Raw genomic sequence first — 16,358 nt, 5'->3', positions numbered from 1 at the left:
AAGTGGCACGCACAACATATCTGCTCCCTCTCTAAGGACCCACGGGGAGATGTTGTCTGGTCCCATTGCCTTTGAGGTATCGATGTCCCTTAGCAGTTTCTTCACCTCCTCCTCATCTGTATGTATGTCGTCCAACACTTGTTGGTGTATTCCTTGCTGGTGTCCCCATCTGGTCTGTCCCCCCAGAGTCCTTCCTGTCTCTACTGTAAATACTTCCTTAAATCTTGTGTTGAGCTCCTCACATACCTCTTGATCGTTTCTTGTGAGTTCTCCACCTTCTTTCCTCAGCCTTATCACCTGGTCCTTGACTGTTGTCTTCCTCCTAATGTGGCTATACAGCAGTTTCGGGTCAGATTTGACTTTCGATGCTATGTCGTTTTCATACTGTCGCTGGGCCTCCCTCCTTATCTGTGCATACTCGTTTCTGGCTCTTCTACTAATCTCCTTGTTTTCCTGGGTCCTATGCCTCCTGTACCTTTTCCATTCTCTGTTGCACTTAGTTTTTGCCTCCCTACACCTTCGGGTAAACCAAGGACTCGTTTTGGTCTTCCTATTATTTCTGTTTCCCTTGGGAACAAAACTTTCCTCTGCCTCCTTGCACTTTGTTGCCACATATTCCATCATCTCGTTTACTGATTTTCCTACCATTTCTCTGTCCCACTGAACCTCCTGCAGGAAGTTTCTCATACCTGTGTAGTCCCCCCTTTTATAGTTTGGCCTGTCCCCTTCAGTTCCTGTTACCTTCTCCACTTGTAACTCTACTATATAGTCAAAACTCAGAACCACGTGATCGCTAGCTCCAAGGGGCCTCTCGTAAGTGATGTCCTCAATGTCTGAACTGCTCAGGGTGAACACAAGATCCAGTCTTGCTGGTTCATCCTCCCCTCTCTCTCTGGTTGTGTCCCTGACATGTTGATGCATGAGGTTTTCAAGTACCACATCCATCATCTTGGCTCTCCATGTTTCGGGACCCCCATGTGGCTCCAGGTTTTCCCAGTCGATCTCCCTGTGGTTGAAATCGCCCAATACCAGTAACTTTGCTCTGCTCGAGTGAGCTCTTCTTGCCACCTCAGCCAGTGTGTCCACCATCACCCTGTTGTTTTCTTCGTACTCCTCTCTTGGCCTCCTGCAGTTCTGTGGTGGGTTATACATCACTCCAATGACTACTTTATGTTCTCCGGACTGAATTGTACCTACAATGTAGTCTCTTTCTCCAATCATGTCCATGCCTTCCATTTCCTCAAATCCCCATCGGTGTTTTATGAGCAGTGCAACCCCTCCTCCCCCTCTACTCCTTCTATCTTTCCTCAGGATCTGATATCCTGTTGGGAAGATTGTGTCTGTTATTGTCTCAGTGAGTTTTGTTTCTGTGACTGCTATGATGTCTGGGGATTTTTCACTGTCTGGGGATTTTTCACACTGTGTGTGTGTGTGAGTGTGTACTCACCTATTTGTGGTTGCAGGGGTCGAGTCCTAGCTCCTGGCCCCGCCTCTTCACCGGTTGCTACTAGGCCCTCTCTCTCCCCGCTCCATGAGCTTTATCAAACCTCGTCTTAAAACTGTGTATGGTTCCTGCCTCCACTACGTCATTTTCTAGGCTATTCCACTGCCTTACAACTCTATGACTGAAGAAATACTTCCTACTATCTCTCTGACTCATTTGTGTCTTCAACTTCCAATTGTGGCCTCTTGTTTCTGTGTCCCCTCCCTGGAACATCCTGTCTTTGTCCACCTTGTCTATTCCACGCAGTATTTTATATGTCGTTATCATGTCTCCCCTGACCCTCCTGTCCTCCAGTGTCGTCAGGCCGATTTCCCTTAATCTTTCTTCATAGGACATTCCCCTTAGCTCTGGAACTAACCTTGTCGCAAACCTTTGTACTTTCTCTAGTTTCTTGACGTGCTTTATCAAGTGCGGGTTCCAAACAGGTGCTGCATACTCCAGTATGGGCCTGACATACACGGTGTACAGTGTCTTGAATGATTCCTTACTAAGGTATCGGAATGCTGTTCTCAGGTTTGCCAGGCACCCATATGCTACAGCAGTTATCTGATTGATGTGTGCTTCCGGAGACATGCTCGGTGTTATACTCACCCCAAGATCTTTCTCCTTGAGTGAGGTTTGCAGTCTTTGGCCACCTAGCCTATACTCTGTCTGTGGTCTTCTGTGCCCTTCCCCTATCTTCATGACTTTGCATTTGGCAGGATTAAATTCGAGAAGCCATTTGCTGGACCAGGTGTCCAGTCTGTCCAGGTCTCTTTGAAGTCCTGCCTGGTCTTCATCAGATTTAATTCTCCTCATTAACTTCACATCATCTGCAAACAGGGACACTTCTGAATCTAACCCTTCCGTCATGTCATTCACATATACCAAAAATAGCACTGGTCCTAGGACCGACCCCTGTGGGACCCCGCTCGTCACAGGTGCCCACTGTGATACATCATTACGTACCATGACTCGTTGTTGCCTCCCTGTCAGGTATTCTCTGATCCATTGCAGTGCCCTTCCTGTTATATGCGCCTGATGCTCTAGCTTCTGCACTAATCTCTTGTGAGGAACTGTGTCAAAGGCCTTCTTGCAGTCCAAGAAGATGCAATCAACCCACCCCTCTCTCTCTTGTCTTACTTCTGTTATTTTATCATAAAACTCCAGAAGGTTTGTGACACAGGATTTGCCTTCCGTGAATCCGTGCTGGTTGGCATTTATACTCCTGTTCCGTTCCAGGTGCTCCACCACTCTCCTCCTGACAATCTTCTCCATAATTTTGCATACTATACACGTCAATGACACAGGTCTATAGTTTAGTGCCTCTTTTCTGTCTCCTTTTTTAAAAATGGGAACTACATTTGCCGTCTTCCATACCTCAGGTAGTTGCCCAGTTTCCAGGGATGTGTTGAAGATTGTGGCAAGTGGCACGCACAACATATCTGCTCCCTCTCTAAGGACCCACGGGGAGATGTTGTCCGGTCCCATTGCCTTTGAGGTATCGATGTCTCTTAGCAGTTTCTTCACCTCCTCCTCATCTGTATGTATGTCGTCCAACACTTGTTGGTGTATTCCTTGCTGGTGTCCCCATCTGGTCTGTCCCCCCAGAGTGCTTCCTGTCTCTACTGTAAATACTTCCTTAAATCTCGTGTTGAGCTCCTCACATACCTCTTGATCGTTTCTTGTGAGTTCTCCACCTTCTTTCCTCAGCCTTATCACTTGGTCCTTGACTGTTGTCTTCCTCCTAATGTGGCTATACAGCAGTTTCGGGTCAGATTTGACTTTCGATGCTATGTCGTTTTCATACTGTCGCTGGGCCTCCCTCCTTATCTGTGCATACTCGTTTCTGGCTCTTCTACTAATCTCCTTGTTTTCCTGGGTCCTATGCCTCCTGTACCTTTTCCATTCTCTGTTGCACTTAGTTTTTGCCTCCCTACACCTTCGGGTAAACCAAGGACTCGTTTTGGTCTTCCTATTATTTCTGTTTCCCTTGGGAACAAAACTTTCCTCTGCCTCCTTGCACTTTGTTGCCACATATTCCATCATCTCGTTTACTGATTTTCCTACCATTTCTCTGTCCCACTGAACCTCCTGCAGGAAGTTTCTCATACCTGTGTAGTCCCCCCTTTTATAATTTGGCCTGTCCCCTTCAGTTCCTGTTACCTTCTCCACTTGTAACTCTACTATATAGTCAAAACTCAGAACCACATGATCGCTAGCTCCAAGGGGCCTCTCGTAAGTGATGTCCTCAATGTCCGAACTGCTCAGGGTGAACACAAGATCCAGTCTTGCTGGCTCATCCTCCCCTCTCTCTCTGGTTGTGTCCCTGACATGTTGATGCATGAGGTTTTCAAGTACCACATCCATCATCTTGGCTCTCCATGTTTCGGGACCCCCATGTGGCTCCAGGTTTTCCCAGTCGATCTCCCTGTGGTTGAAATCGCCCATTACCAGTAACTTTGCTCTGCTCGAGTGAGCTCTTCTTGCCACCTCAGCCAGTGTGTCCACCATCACCCTGTTGTTTTCTTCGTACTCCTCTCTTGGCCTCCTGCAGTTCTGTGGTGGGTTATACATCACTCCAATGACTACTTTATGTTCTCCGGACTGAATTGTACCTACAATGTAGTCTCTTTCTCCAATCATGTCCATCCCTTCCATTTCCTCAAATCCCCATCGGTGTTTTATGAGCAGTGCAACCCCTCCTCCCCCTCTACTCCTTCTATCTTTCCTCAGGATCTGATATCCTGTTGGGAAGATTGTGTCTGTTATTGTCTCAGCGAGTTTTGTTTCTGTGACTGCTATGATGTCTGGGGATTTTTCACTGATTCTTTCATTCCACTCCTCATGTTTATTCGTTATTCCATCCGCGTTTGTGTACCAAACCTTTAGTTTCTTTTCTATCATTGTGGTCATGCAAGAATATTGGGGTTGGGGGAGCGAGAGCCTTGGTGGGGGCCTATATGGGGCTGTGGTGTAGGTGGGGTTTGTGTTGATGGGGGTGGGGTCAGAATGCCCGTAAGGGACAGCTGTTGGGGTGAGGTTTGTGATATGGGGGTTGGTGGCAGAGGGAACAGTGAGTGGGTTGTAGTATAGGTTGCTCAGTTGCGTTGGGAATGTCGCGGGTGGAGCCTTTTGGTGGGAGATTCTGTGGGGTGTGCTTGCCCTTCCTCCTGTGTCTGGGTCCTGCTCATTTTCATTGCTTCCCGTTCCTCCTTGCGTCTCTGTACCCTCTCTTTCAGTGTAGTCCTTTCTTCTTGTGTTCTGTCGCGGTCGAGGTATACTCTCTGGTACCCCTCTTTGTCCCTCAGTCTTGCTTTCTCTTGCAGAATCCTGGTTCAAACTGATTCTTCCTTGAAAGTTACTCTGACAGGCCGTATCCTTCCACTCGCAAACCACCCAATTCTCTGAAAATTTGTCACCTGGGTCATATTGCCCTCCCCTATTGTTTTCATGATGCCTTCAATCATTTTTTTCTCCTCCTGTTTTATTTCTTCAAAGTTGGCCCCCTTGGCTTCTTGGAGCCCGTACACAAAAACTGACCTCGCCCTTTCCTCCTCCCACTGAGTCTCCATCTGCGTCCTCTGAGGCATTTTATTTCCTTCCATTGACATGTTCTTGCCTTCAGTCCCTGTCATATCTGAAACTTCTATTCTCAGTGAACTGTCTTTCCTGATCAGCTGTCCCTTGCTACTGCAGTTGGCTGTTAGAATCTCTGCATATAGCATACCTTCATTGTCTTCGGACCTGTCGTTTGATCTTAGTGTGCTCGTCGTCTTTTCCCTGGCGTGTGTGTACTCACCTAGTTGTACTCACCTAGTTGAGGTTGCGGGGGTCGAGTCCGAGCTCCTGGCCCCGCCTCTTCACTGATCGCTACTAGGTCACTCTCCCTGAGCCGTGAGCTTTATCGTACCTCTGCTTAAAGCTATGTATGGATCCTGCCTCCACTACATCGCTTCCCAAACTATTCCACTTACTGACTACTCTGTGGCTGAAGAAATACTTCCTAACATCCCTGTGATTCATCTGTGTCTTTAGCTTCCAACTGTGTCCCCTTGTTACTGTGTCCAATCTCTGGAACATCCTGTTTTTGTCCACCTTGTCAATTCCTCTCAGTATTTTGTATGTCGTTATCATGTCCCCCCTATCTCTCCTGTCCTCCAGTGTCGTCAGGTTGATTTCCCTTAACCTCTCCTCGTAGGACATACCTCTTAGCTCTGGGACTAGTCTTGTTGCAAACCTTTGCACTTTCTCTAGTTTCTTTACGTGCTTGGCTAGGTGTGGGTTCCAAACTGTGTGTGTGTGTGTGTGTGTGTACGTACCCAGTTATATTTACCTAGTTATGTCGATTCCTAGCTCCCGACCCCACCTCCTAGCTCCTATCGACAGGAAATTCTTTTTCCTTACCTCTAGCACGTGACTATATCCGATCAGTAGACTGTGTTAAGTGTTTGTTTCCAGCACCTTCTCCCCTGGTATGTTAACTTATTTCCCTGTGGCTGAGAAAGTACTTCTGAACGTCCATACGTCCCATCTGCGTCGTTAGATGGGACGTATGGACGTAGCGAATAATGTTATAGCAGAAACAATCCCTGGAGGCAGCGCAGATGAAAGGTCACACACACATGAGCTACTAAGTCTCTGCGGTAAACACACCTTAAGCCAGCAGATAATGGAGCCAACAAGACTAGAAAACACTTGACCTTATCTTCACAAATAATGAGGACCTGGTAAGAGACATAATATCAAAAACAACTAATTCCGATCACAATCTAATCGAAGTCCAGACTTACATGCACAGGGGTCCTGATCAGCAAAATGCATATGCCTGTGAAGGTGTCTTCACAAAATACAACTTCAACAACAAGAACATCAACTGGGACCAGGTAAACCATGTCTTAAATGAAACATGTTGGGAAGATATCTTAAATAACATGGATCCAAACCAGTGCCTTGAAAAGATCAACTTCCTGGCAGCTGAAGCATGTTCTAGGCATATTCTCCTAAAAAAGATGAAGAAGAGCAGGAGTAAACTGGAGAGAGAAAGATGCTCCCTCTACAGAAGACGACGAAGAATCACTGAGCTCTTCAGGAACGCTAGAATATCTGATACATGGAAGGAGGCGCTGACCAGGGAAGTGGAAACTATCGAACTTAAGTTAAAGGACTCTTACATGAACCAGGAGTGACAGGAGGAGCTTAAAACTATTAGTGAAATTGAAAGAAATTCGAAATATTCCTTTTCATATGCCTAAAACATGGCAAATACCACATCTAGTATCGGGCCCTTACTCAGACAGGATGGGACTTACACAGATGACAAGGAAATGAGTGAAATACTGAAATCCCAGTACGACTCTGTGTTTAGTGAGCCACTAATCAGTCTGAGGATCGACGACCCAAATGATTACTTCATGAATGAGCCTCAAAACTCCATAAATGTATGCCAGATTTCCGACATTACCCTAACTCCGATAGACTTTGAAAAAGCCATTGACAACATGCCCATGCACTCAGCCCCGGGCCCAGACTCGTGGAACTCTGTGTTCATTAAGAACTTCATGAAACCCCACTCATGTGCCCTAAGTACACTATGGAGGAGGAGCTTGGACATGGGTGAAATTCCACAGTCACTTAAAACAACGGATATAGCCCCACTCCATAAAGGTGGCAGCAAAGCATTAGCTAAGAACTATAGACCAATAGCTCTAACGTCCCACATCATAAAAATCTTTGAAAGAGTGCTAAGAAGCAGGATTGCAAACCACTTGGATTCCCAAAAACTGCACAATCCAGGGCAACATGAGTTCAGGGCAGGTCGCTCCTGCCTCTCACAACTACTGGATTACTATGATATGGCCTTGGATGCATTGGAAGAAAATCAGAATGCAGATTTTTTTTTTTTTTTTTTTTTTTTTTTTTTTTTTTTTTTTTTTTTTTTTTTTTTTTTTTTTTTTTTTTTGTTAACAGGGTCTGATAAGGTTAAGGATCCCTAGCATTTATTGACAAGCTATTTACAGGTTAAGGATTCCTAACTTTAATGGCAAGCTAAGAGCTGTTACCTACATCAGCTCATTTGAAAGCATTTTTATTGTTATGAGACATACAAGTAGGGAACAGGATGAAGTTGGAGCCGTCTGTGGGCCAGCATTTTCATTTGATCAGCAGACTTTATCTCGTTGACATCATTATGCTGTACGAATGTGTTCCATACTCGAGTCATCCTGGGTATATATGATCTCAGATGGAGTGATGCTCTGGAGAAGGGTACAGCCAGAGTGAAGTTGCTGCTTTCGGCCCGTCTTGTGGCATAAAAGCGTTTGACAAGTGCGATCATGGCGTAATAGTGCACAAAATACGTGCTAAAGGAATAACTGACAAAGTGGGGAGATGGATCTTCAACTTCCTAACCAATCGAACACAAAGAGTAGTGGTCAACAGAGTTAAATCGGAGGCTGCCATAGTGAAGAGCTCTGTTCCACAAGACACAGTACTCGCCTCCATCCTGTTCCTCATCCTCATATCAGACATAGACAGAGATGTAACCCACAGCATCGTATCATCCTTTGCAGACGATACTAGGATCTGCATGAGGCTGTCATCTATTAAGGACGCGGTTAAACTCCAAGAAAATATAAACAAAGTTTTCCAATGGGCATTGGAAAACAATATGATGTTCAATGAGGACAAATTCCAACTACTCCGTTATGGAAAACTGGAGGAGATAATAACTAGAACAGAGTATACTACGAACTCTGGCCATACAATAGAGCGGAAAAATAATGTAAGGGACCTGGGAGTAGTAATGTCTGAGGATCTCGCTTTCAAGGATCACAACAGTGCCACGATCACAAGTGCAAAGAAAATGATAGGATGGATAATGAGAGCGTTCAAAACGAGAGATGCCAAACCAATGATGATCCTTTTCAAATCACTTGTTCTCTCTAGGCTGGAATACTGCTGTACAATAACATCTCCGTTCAAAGCAGGTAAAATTGCAGATCTAGAGAGTGTACAGAGAACCTTTACTGCACGTATAAGTTCTGTCAAGCACCTTAACTACTGGGAACGCTTGGACGCACTTGACTTGTACTCGTTGGAACGCAGGAGAGAGAGATATATCATAATCTACACTTGGAAAATCCTGGAAGGAATGGTCCCGAATCTGCACACAGAAATCACTCCCTACGAAAGTAAAAGACTGGGCAGGAGATGCAAAATACCCCCAATTAAAAGTAGGGGCGCCACTGGTACACTAAGAGAAAACGCCATAAGTGTCCGGGGCCCAAGACTGTTCAACAGCCTCCCACCAAGCATAAGGGGAATTACCAATAAACCCCTGGCTGCCTTCAAGAGAGAGCTGGACAGATACCTAAAGTCAGTGCCAGATCATCCGGGCTGTGGTTCGTACGTTGGACTGCGTGCGGCCAGCAATAACAGCCTGGTTGATCAGGCCCTGATCCACCTGGAGGCCTGGTCGTGGGCCGGGCCGGGGGGCGTTGATCCCCGGAATAGCCTCCAGGTAGACTCCAGGTAGGTATCTGCGCCCCTTGGCTACTTCTCCTCTCGTCTACGTTATTATCTTATATTATTTTTTATTATCATATCCTTAACTGGTCCTCTTTTCATACAGCGTTGTTGAGTGTCTTAAGTCACTATATGGAGTCCATAGTTCACTGTTCTGGTACCATTCTTGTTGCAAATCTTTGTATCTTTAATAGTTTCTAAGTTAAATAAGGTGGAAGCTCCACTATGGACCTAGTGTACACTGTCTGATAAGCAGTTCTAAGGTTTCTTTGCATATGCCGCTGGAATTATAAGATTTATAGTTGCCTTCGGTAATGTGCTTTGTGCAGTGCTTACTCTCTGATCTTTCTCCTTGCAGGCTGTCTGCAACTTCTCTCCTCTCCTCACTGTTTTACACTTAGCATAATCGAATATAGGTAGCCACTTTACTGACCACACAGGCAGTATTTTTCCCATGTTATTAGAAGCTCTCACTGTCCTCTTCAGTTATCATCCTCATTAATATCATATTTTCTACAAATAGTAATACATAAATGGTGTAATGGTTTAGAAAACCGACAAGTTGAAGAATGAAACACTTGTGCAATATTTGGAAATCTTTACTGAGGAAATGTTTCGCCAGCCAGTGGCTTCTTCAGCCCAATACAGAGAAGAACGATGGAAGATAAGGGGTTTGAGGTAATTAGTCCCTCAGCCTGGATTCGATGTATTCAATCCATCAGTCTTCAGAAATGTACAGCATATGCACGGAGAAGTTGTATATATATATAATGCATTCAAATGAGTTGAAGCAGCAGGGGGCAGAGTCACCAGTGGAGTTATCCACTAGTGTAAGTAGGTCATGCCTATAGGTTAAACAAGTGTTGAAGAATTCTCTGTATCAAGATCCCTGGATGTTACTGTGTCTGACATATGTGATGTAAATGGTTTAGACAATCGAAATAAACACGTAAAAAAAAATTGAGAATAATGTCAGCTGGCCTTATAAAGAACACAATAAGAGTAAGGTCACGACAGCCAGGAAGATGGCAGGGTGGATAATGAGAACTTTCAAAACGAGGGAAATAATGCCAATGGTGACACTATCCAAATCGCATAGACTCTCTCATTTGGAATATTGCTTAGTGCTGACGGCCCAGATCAGAGCAAGAGAAATATTAGAGCTGGAACTGATACAAAGATCGTTTACGGCCTGCATAGAGCCAATAAAGCATTTAAATTACTGGGAATGCCTTAAAGCCTTAAATATGTAATCAATAGATCAAAGGAGTGAGAGATACATGATATTATATGCCTGGAAAGTACTTTAGCATCTTGTCCCAAATCTGCAAACTGCAATAACGTGCTAGAGTGAGAGATATGGAAGGAAGTCCAAAGTAAACCCAGTGAAAAGCAGGAGTGCCTTGGGCACAATAGGGGAACACTGTATCAACGTCCATGATCCCAGATCATTCAACATTTTGCCAGAATATATCAAAAACACTGCTGGGACAAGTGTAGAAGTCTTCAAGAAGAAACTAGACGAGTATCCTACCAGTTGTCAGATCAACCAGGCTGTGATGGATATATGGTTCAGCGGGCCTGGAGTTTACCTGGAGAGGGTTTCGGGGTTCAACGCCCCCGCTGCTCAGTCTGAGACCAGGCCTCATGGTGGATCAGGGTCTGATCAACCAGGCTGTTACTGCTGGCCGCACGCAAGCTGACGTACGAACCACAGCCCGGTTGATCAGGTACTGACTAGGTGCCTGTCCAGTGCCTTCTTGAAGACAGCCAGGGGTCTATTGGTAATCCCACTTATGTATGCTGAGAGGTAATTGAACAGTCCTGGGCCCCGGACACCTATTGTGTTGTCTCTCAGTGTACTCGTGGCGCCCCTGCTTTTCATCGGGGGAATGTTGCATCTCCTGCCGAGTCTTTTGCTTTCATGTGGAGTGATTTTCGTGTGCAGGTTTAGTACCAATCCCTCCAGGGCCATCAATAGCAACAACCTGGTTGACCAGACGAGTCTGACCCAAGGCCAGGCTCTGGGAGTAGAAAACACTGGGAGCTCATCAAAGGTATATACGAGTCACAGTAACAGACTCGTATGCGGGCCGTAATAAGAGTGTTTCCAAAATAATGTTTTACCACCAAGGGTGAACCTCACTACTTAATAAGCACTGAAGATTTGTCGAGGAAGGTGAAACCTTACACATTAATTCTTTATTAAAAACGGTGTATTACACTAGAGGAATATATGCATCTAAATACTTAAATAATATTTATTAGTGAACAAAACCTAGTGTTTTCACTCACATATCAAATATTTAGTATTATGTATGTACAAATTACAATGATTGAGTACTTTGTACACTGTGTACACTGTGAGGAACATATATTGTATATATGCAGTAAGAGATCACATGTTCTAAATAACCACGACACTAAATATCCTCTCCAAGATAGATACAACTTTGCGAAACAGTACTGAACACCTTTGATCAACGAGAACAAACAAACACCTTAAAGCCAGAGCAAGCCGATTTAATAAGAAAATCGTATCTTCATTTGCTGAAAATTGACGCCTGCACATCAGGCTTCTTCGAGCGATTATAGCAATGGAGGTAGTAATAGTAGCAGCAGTAGTAGTAGTAGTAGTAGTAGCAGTAGCAGTAGTAGCAGTTTTGAGTTTTGATGTGATCAGTTCATTAGCCTTGGTAAGTGGTGGTCAGTTGCCAAGAATAACATGAGCTCGTCCTTGTATACTGGGATCACATTTACATTTTTGCTAGGAAGTCACACAGTTCACTTCTCTCAATGTCCTAGGACCTAAATAATATCTATAAGGTCCCACTGCTTCCACCACATCTAGATTTCTTATGAGCTCTCATAGTCCTTCGACGTTTGAATTTCTTCTAATCTTTGCTGCTCATACTTTTCTACCCCTCCTGGTATCTCCTGTTTATCTTCGGTGAAGACCTCTTAGACCTCTCTGTATAATTCTCCGCATACCTCCTTGTTATTATTTGTTAATTCATTTCCCATCATTATTGCACCCTATTACCTTATTCTTTACTTATATTTTGTCTATACATCAGCTAAGACACTGCGTTAGCATTTGATGTTAACTTGTTGTATCTCTTGCTTCTATCTTGGTTTTCAAGTTGTTGTTTTGCTTACCTTATGCCAGTGTATTCAGTTGTAGTTCCTCTTAGTTTAGCGCTGGTTACTCTCCTTTTCCTATGTTTTTCATGCCCTTTTATTTTTAGCCTTTGCCTGCTTCCCCTCCTCTCTCTCTTTCTCTCACCTCATGAGCGTTGTATTGAGTATTATCTCAGCTGTAATTGCACAGTTCAGAGAACTGCTGCGATGTTTGCTTCAGAGTTGCGAGATTGAGATATACAAAAAGGTTAAAAGAGATAGATTTTTCAGTCACTAAAAGAGCAGAAAGCAAGAGACATATAACATATAAGATGCTCAGAGACAGCCAATGGAGACAAAGTATTTGAGACAGCGCATACAAGAAAACTACGCATTCAAATGAGGAAGTTGATACAGTATTTCTTCAGTGCCTAACAATCTGTTAATAGCATCAGCGGTCATTGTGCCGTTGACCTGATTCAAGAGCAGTAAACAAACGGAATGAATCAGGAAGTGATGAAGTGGAGGCCAGATCAATATATGGATTCACAAGTAGGTACGAGAAAACATGACAAATGGGGAGCAAGATGCCGGAACTCAATCGAAGTGCAAAGGTGGAGTCCGGGAACGAATGCTGAACATCAGTGGGGACAACATTAGTGGGTCTGGCACCACTAACTATTAATCCCCCTCATTCCCCAACGTTATTCATGCAGTCACACACTCAGCATGCATCATTTCCCTCACACCATCTAATTCATCAACAAGTTCTTCCTCATTCTTATTCCCAGCCTCCAGACATTCATCACAATTACCTCTCGCCTCCGCCTCCCCTCTTTCACCTCACTTCCATCCATCGTGGAGGCCTTCTCCACGGCCTCCTGAGCTCTGCTTGGTAGCTGTGAGGTGCTGGAGGTCTCCCTCCCCACTCTCTTCAATTCTCCCTGGAGGTCGAGAGGTCTCTGGTGACCGGCGAGGCGTAAGCCAGTGAGGGATAAAATACTGCGTGGATAATGTGCTGTGTGTGAGGTAGTAACACTATGCAGTGTATGAGGTAGTAACACTGTACCGTGTGAGGTAGTAACGCTGTGTAGTGTGGGAGGTAGTAACACTACAGTGTGTAAAGTAATAACACTGTACAGTGTGTGAGGTAGTAACACTGTACAGTGTGTGAGGTAGTAACGCTGTACAGTGTGTGAGGTAGTAACACTGTACAGTGTGTGAGGTAGTAACACTGTACAGTGTGTGAGGTAGTAACACTGTACAGTGTGTGAGGTAGTAACACTGTACAGTGTGTGAGGTAGTACCACTGTACAGTGTGTGAGGTAGTAACGCTGTACAGTGTGTGAGGTAGTAACATTGTACAGTGTGTGAGGTAGTAACGCTGTACAGTGTGTGAGGTAGTAACACTGTACAGTGTGTGAGATAGTAACACTGTACAGTGTGTGAGGTAGTAACACTGTACAGTGTGTGAGGTAGTAACACTGTACAGTGTGTGAGGTAGTAACACTGTACAGTGTGTGAGGTAGTAACACTGTACAGTGTGTGAGGTAGTAACACTGTACAGTGTGTGAGGTAGTAACGCTGTACAGTGTGTGAGGTAGTAACACTGTACAGTGTGTGAGGTAGTAACACTGTACAGTGTGTGAGGTAGTAACACTGTACAGTGTGTGAGGTAGTAACACTGTACAGTGTGTGAGATAGTAACACTGTACAGTGTGTGAGGTAGTAACACTGTACAGTGTGTGAGGTAGTAACGCTGTACAGTGTGTGAGGTAGTAACATTGTACAGTGTGTGAGGTAGTAACACTATACAGTGTGTGAGGTAGTAACACTGTACAGTGTGTGAGGTAGTAACATTGTACAGTGTGTGAGGGAGTAACACTGTACAGTGTGTGAGGTAGTAACATTGTACAGTGTGTGAGGTAGTAACATTGTACAGTGTGTGAGGTAGTAACACTGTACAGTGTGTGAGGTAGTAACGCTGTACAGTGTGTGAGGTAGTAACATTGTACAGTGTGTGAGGTAGTAACACTGTACAGTGTGTGAGGTAGTAACATTGTACAGTGTGTGAGGTAGTAACACTGTACAGTGTGTGAGGTAGTAACATTGTACAGTGTGTGAGGTAGTAACACTGTACAGTGTGTGAGGGAGTAACACTGTACAGTGTGTGAGGTAGTAACACTGTACAATGTATGAGAGAGGGTAACAGTATACAGTGTGTGAGGGAGGGTAACATTGTACAATGTGTTAAGGAGGGTAACAGTGTACAGTGCGTGAGGGAGGGTAACAGTGTACAGTGTGTGAGGGCGGGTAACAGTGTACAGTGTGTGAGGGAGAGTAACATTGTACAGTGTGTGAGGGAGAGTAACAGTGTACAGTGTGTGAGAGGGTGACATTGTACAGTGTGTGAGGGAGAGTAACAGTGTACAGTGTGTGAGGGACGGTAACAGTGTACAGTATGTGAGGGAGGGTAACAGTGTACGGTGTGTGAGGAAGGGTAACAGTGTACAGTGTGTGAGGGAGGGTAACTGTGTACAGTGTGTGAGGGAGGGTAACAGTGTACAGTGTGTGAGGAAGGGTAACAGTGTACAGTGTGTGAGGGAGGGTAACAGTGTACAGTGTGTGAGGGAGGGGAGCAGTGTACAGTGTGTGAGGGAGGGTAACAGTGTACAGTGTGTGAGGAAGGGTAACAGTGTAAAGTGTGTGAGGGAGGGTAACAGTGTACAGTGTGTGAGGGAGGGTAACAGTGTACAGTGTGAGGGAGGGTAACAGTGTACAGTGTGTGAGGGAGGGTAACAGTGTACAGTGTGTGAGGGAGGGTAACAGTGTACAGTGTGTGAGGGAGGGTAACAGTGTACAGTGTGTGAGGGAGGGTAACAGTGTACAGTGTGAGGGAGGGTAACAGTGTACAGTGTGTGAGGGAGGGTAACAGTGTACAGTGTGTGAGGGAGGGTAACAGTGTACAGTGCTCATGTGACTACCACAGTTATCTCCACTATTTATTTTCCTCACACAAAATAAAGTTAATAAGCTAGCAGAAAAAAAAATCCCATAATGGAAATAACAGAACATAACTTTACCAGTTTGTATCGAGCTTTAGAAGTAAGGGAGAAATAAATAACAAATGTGCATGTTATAAGAATACAGTTAGAGCCTGAGTGGATCTATCAGTATCATTACATGGACACAGAGATGCACATTTACTGAACAACATGCAGTGTCACAAGTAACAGATTTATGGTGACAAGTACATAGAAACATAAGAGAGGAGAAGCACTGTAGCAGGCCTACTGGCCCTTACTAGGCAGGTCTTTCTCAAAACCAACCAACCATTTTCACCCACCTATTTTTGCCACCCTTATGACCACTTGAACACTGCCTGATGTTCACATATTGAGTATTATTAACATACAGTGGAATATTCTCCCTCACATATCTAGATACCTTATTAGTGAAAATACTGTAACCACCAGACGTTTTAAGCAATCTTTCTAAATTTATAACAGCTGAAGCATAAACTGTAAATATTAACCCAGATGTTCTCATGAGAACTAGGTCCCTTTTGGGGGCCTAGATCCCAGAAGTTCCGTTTGTTTGCAATCGTGGCATTACGATTTCGTGAGTCGTTTAGACACCAATGTTGAAAATGGTATAAAATTCCAACAAACTGATGATTATGACACATGTGCAACAGTTGGGTATCAGCTCCATGGGGCTGAACGATTCTTCATGATGAGGGACTGACCACCTCAAATACTATTTCTCCAAGGTTGATGGACTGATTACATAATCTTCATTTCACTACTATACTTGCTGCCATTTAGTTGACTAGAAAAGCCTGTGTAGGTGACACGTTCCAACTGTTGTACACGTGTTTTAATCATTAACTAGACACTACAGTGGAGAGAATGAAAAAAAAAATCTAATCTGTGTACTGTATCTCATTTCAATGGTGACATATGTTTCAGGGGCCGGCGCGGGCGGAGGTATCGCAGGGGGCGGCGCGGGCGGAGGTACCGAAGGGGGCGGCGCGGGCGGAGGTATCTCTGATTCACGAAGGGGCGGTGGGCGGCTCAGCCTGGAGGTACTCCCTCCTGGCCTCCACCTCCGCCCTCACCTGGGACGAGGCACGGACCGCCTGTGAGGCAGTACCTGGTTCCATGTTGGCGAGAGGTGAGTAACACTCTATAACACTATGTGCTGTGCCACTGTGTACTATGCCACT

The 16,358-nt window shown here is 44.8% G+C and overlaps 1 protein-coding gene across 1 annotated transcript in view; it reads left to right on the top strand.

Moving 5' to 3' along the window:
* The window catches only part of LOC128692116 (dentin sialophosphoprotein-like), a 106,002-nt gene that overhangs the window by 31,393 nt on the left and 58,251 nt on the right, over positions 1-16,358 (top strand). The window contains exon 3 of the mRNA XM_070085060.1: positions 16,102-16,306. Coding sequence (XP_069941161.1) covers positions 16,102-16,306 — 205 coding nt within the window. The remainder of the gene's footprint in view (positions 1-16,101; positions 16,307-16,358) is intronic.

Source organism: Cherax quadricarinatus, chromosome 15 (genome assembly GCF_038502225.1).
Source record: "Cherax quadricarinatus isolate ZL_2023a chromosome 15, ASM3850222v1, whole genome shotgun sequence".
Classification (NCBI taxonomy): Eukaryota; Metazoa; Arthropoda; class Malacostraca; order Decapoda; family Parastacidae; genus Cherax; species Cherax quadricarinatus.
The sequence above is the reverse complement of the archived record's forward strand: the minus strand, read 5'-3'. Positions and strand labels throughout refer to the sequence as shown.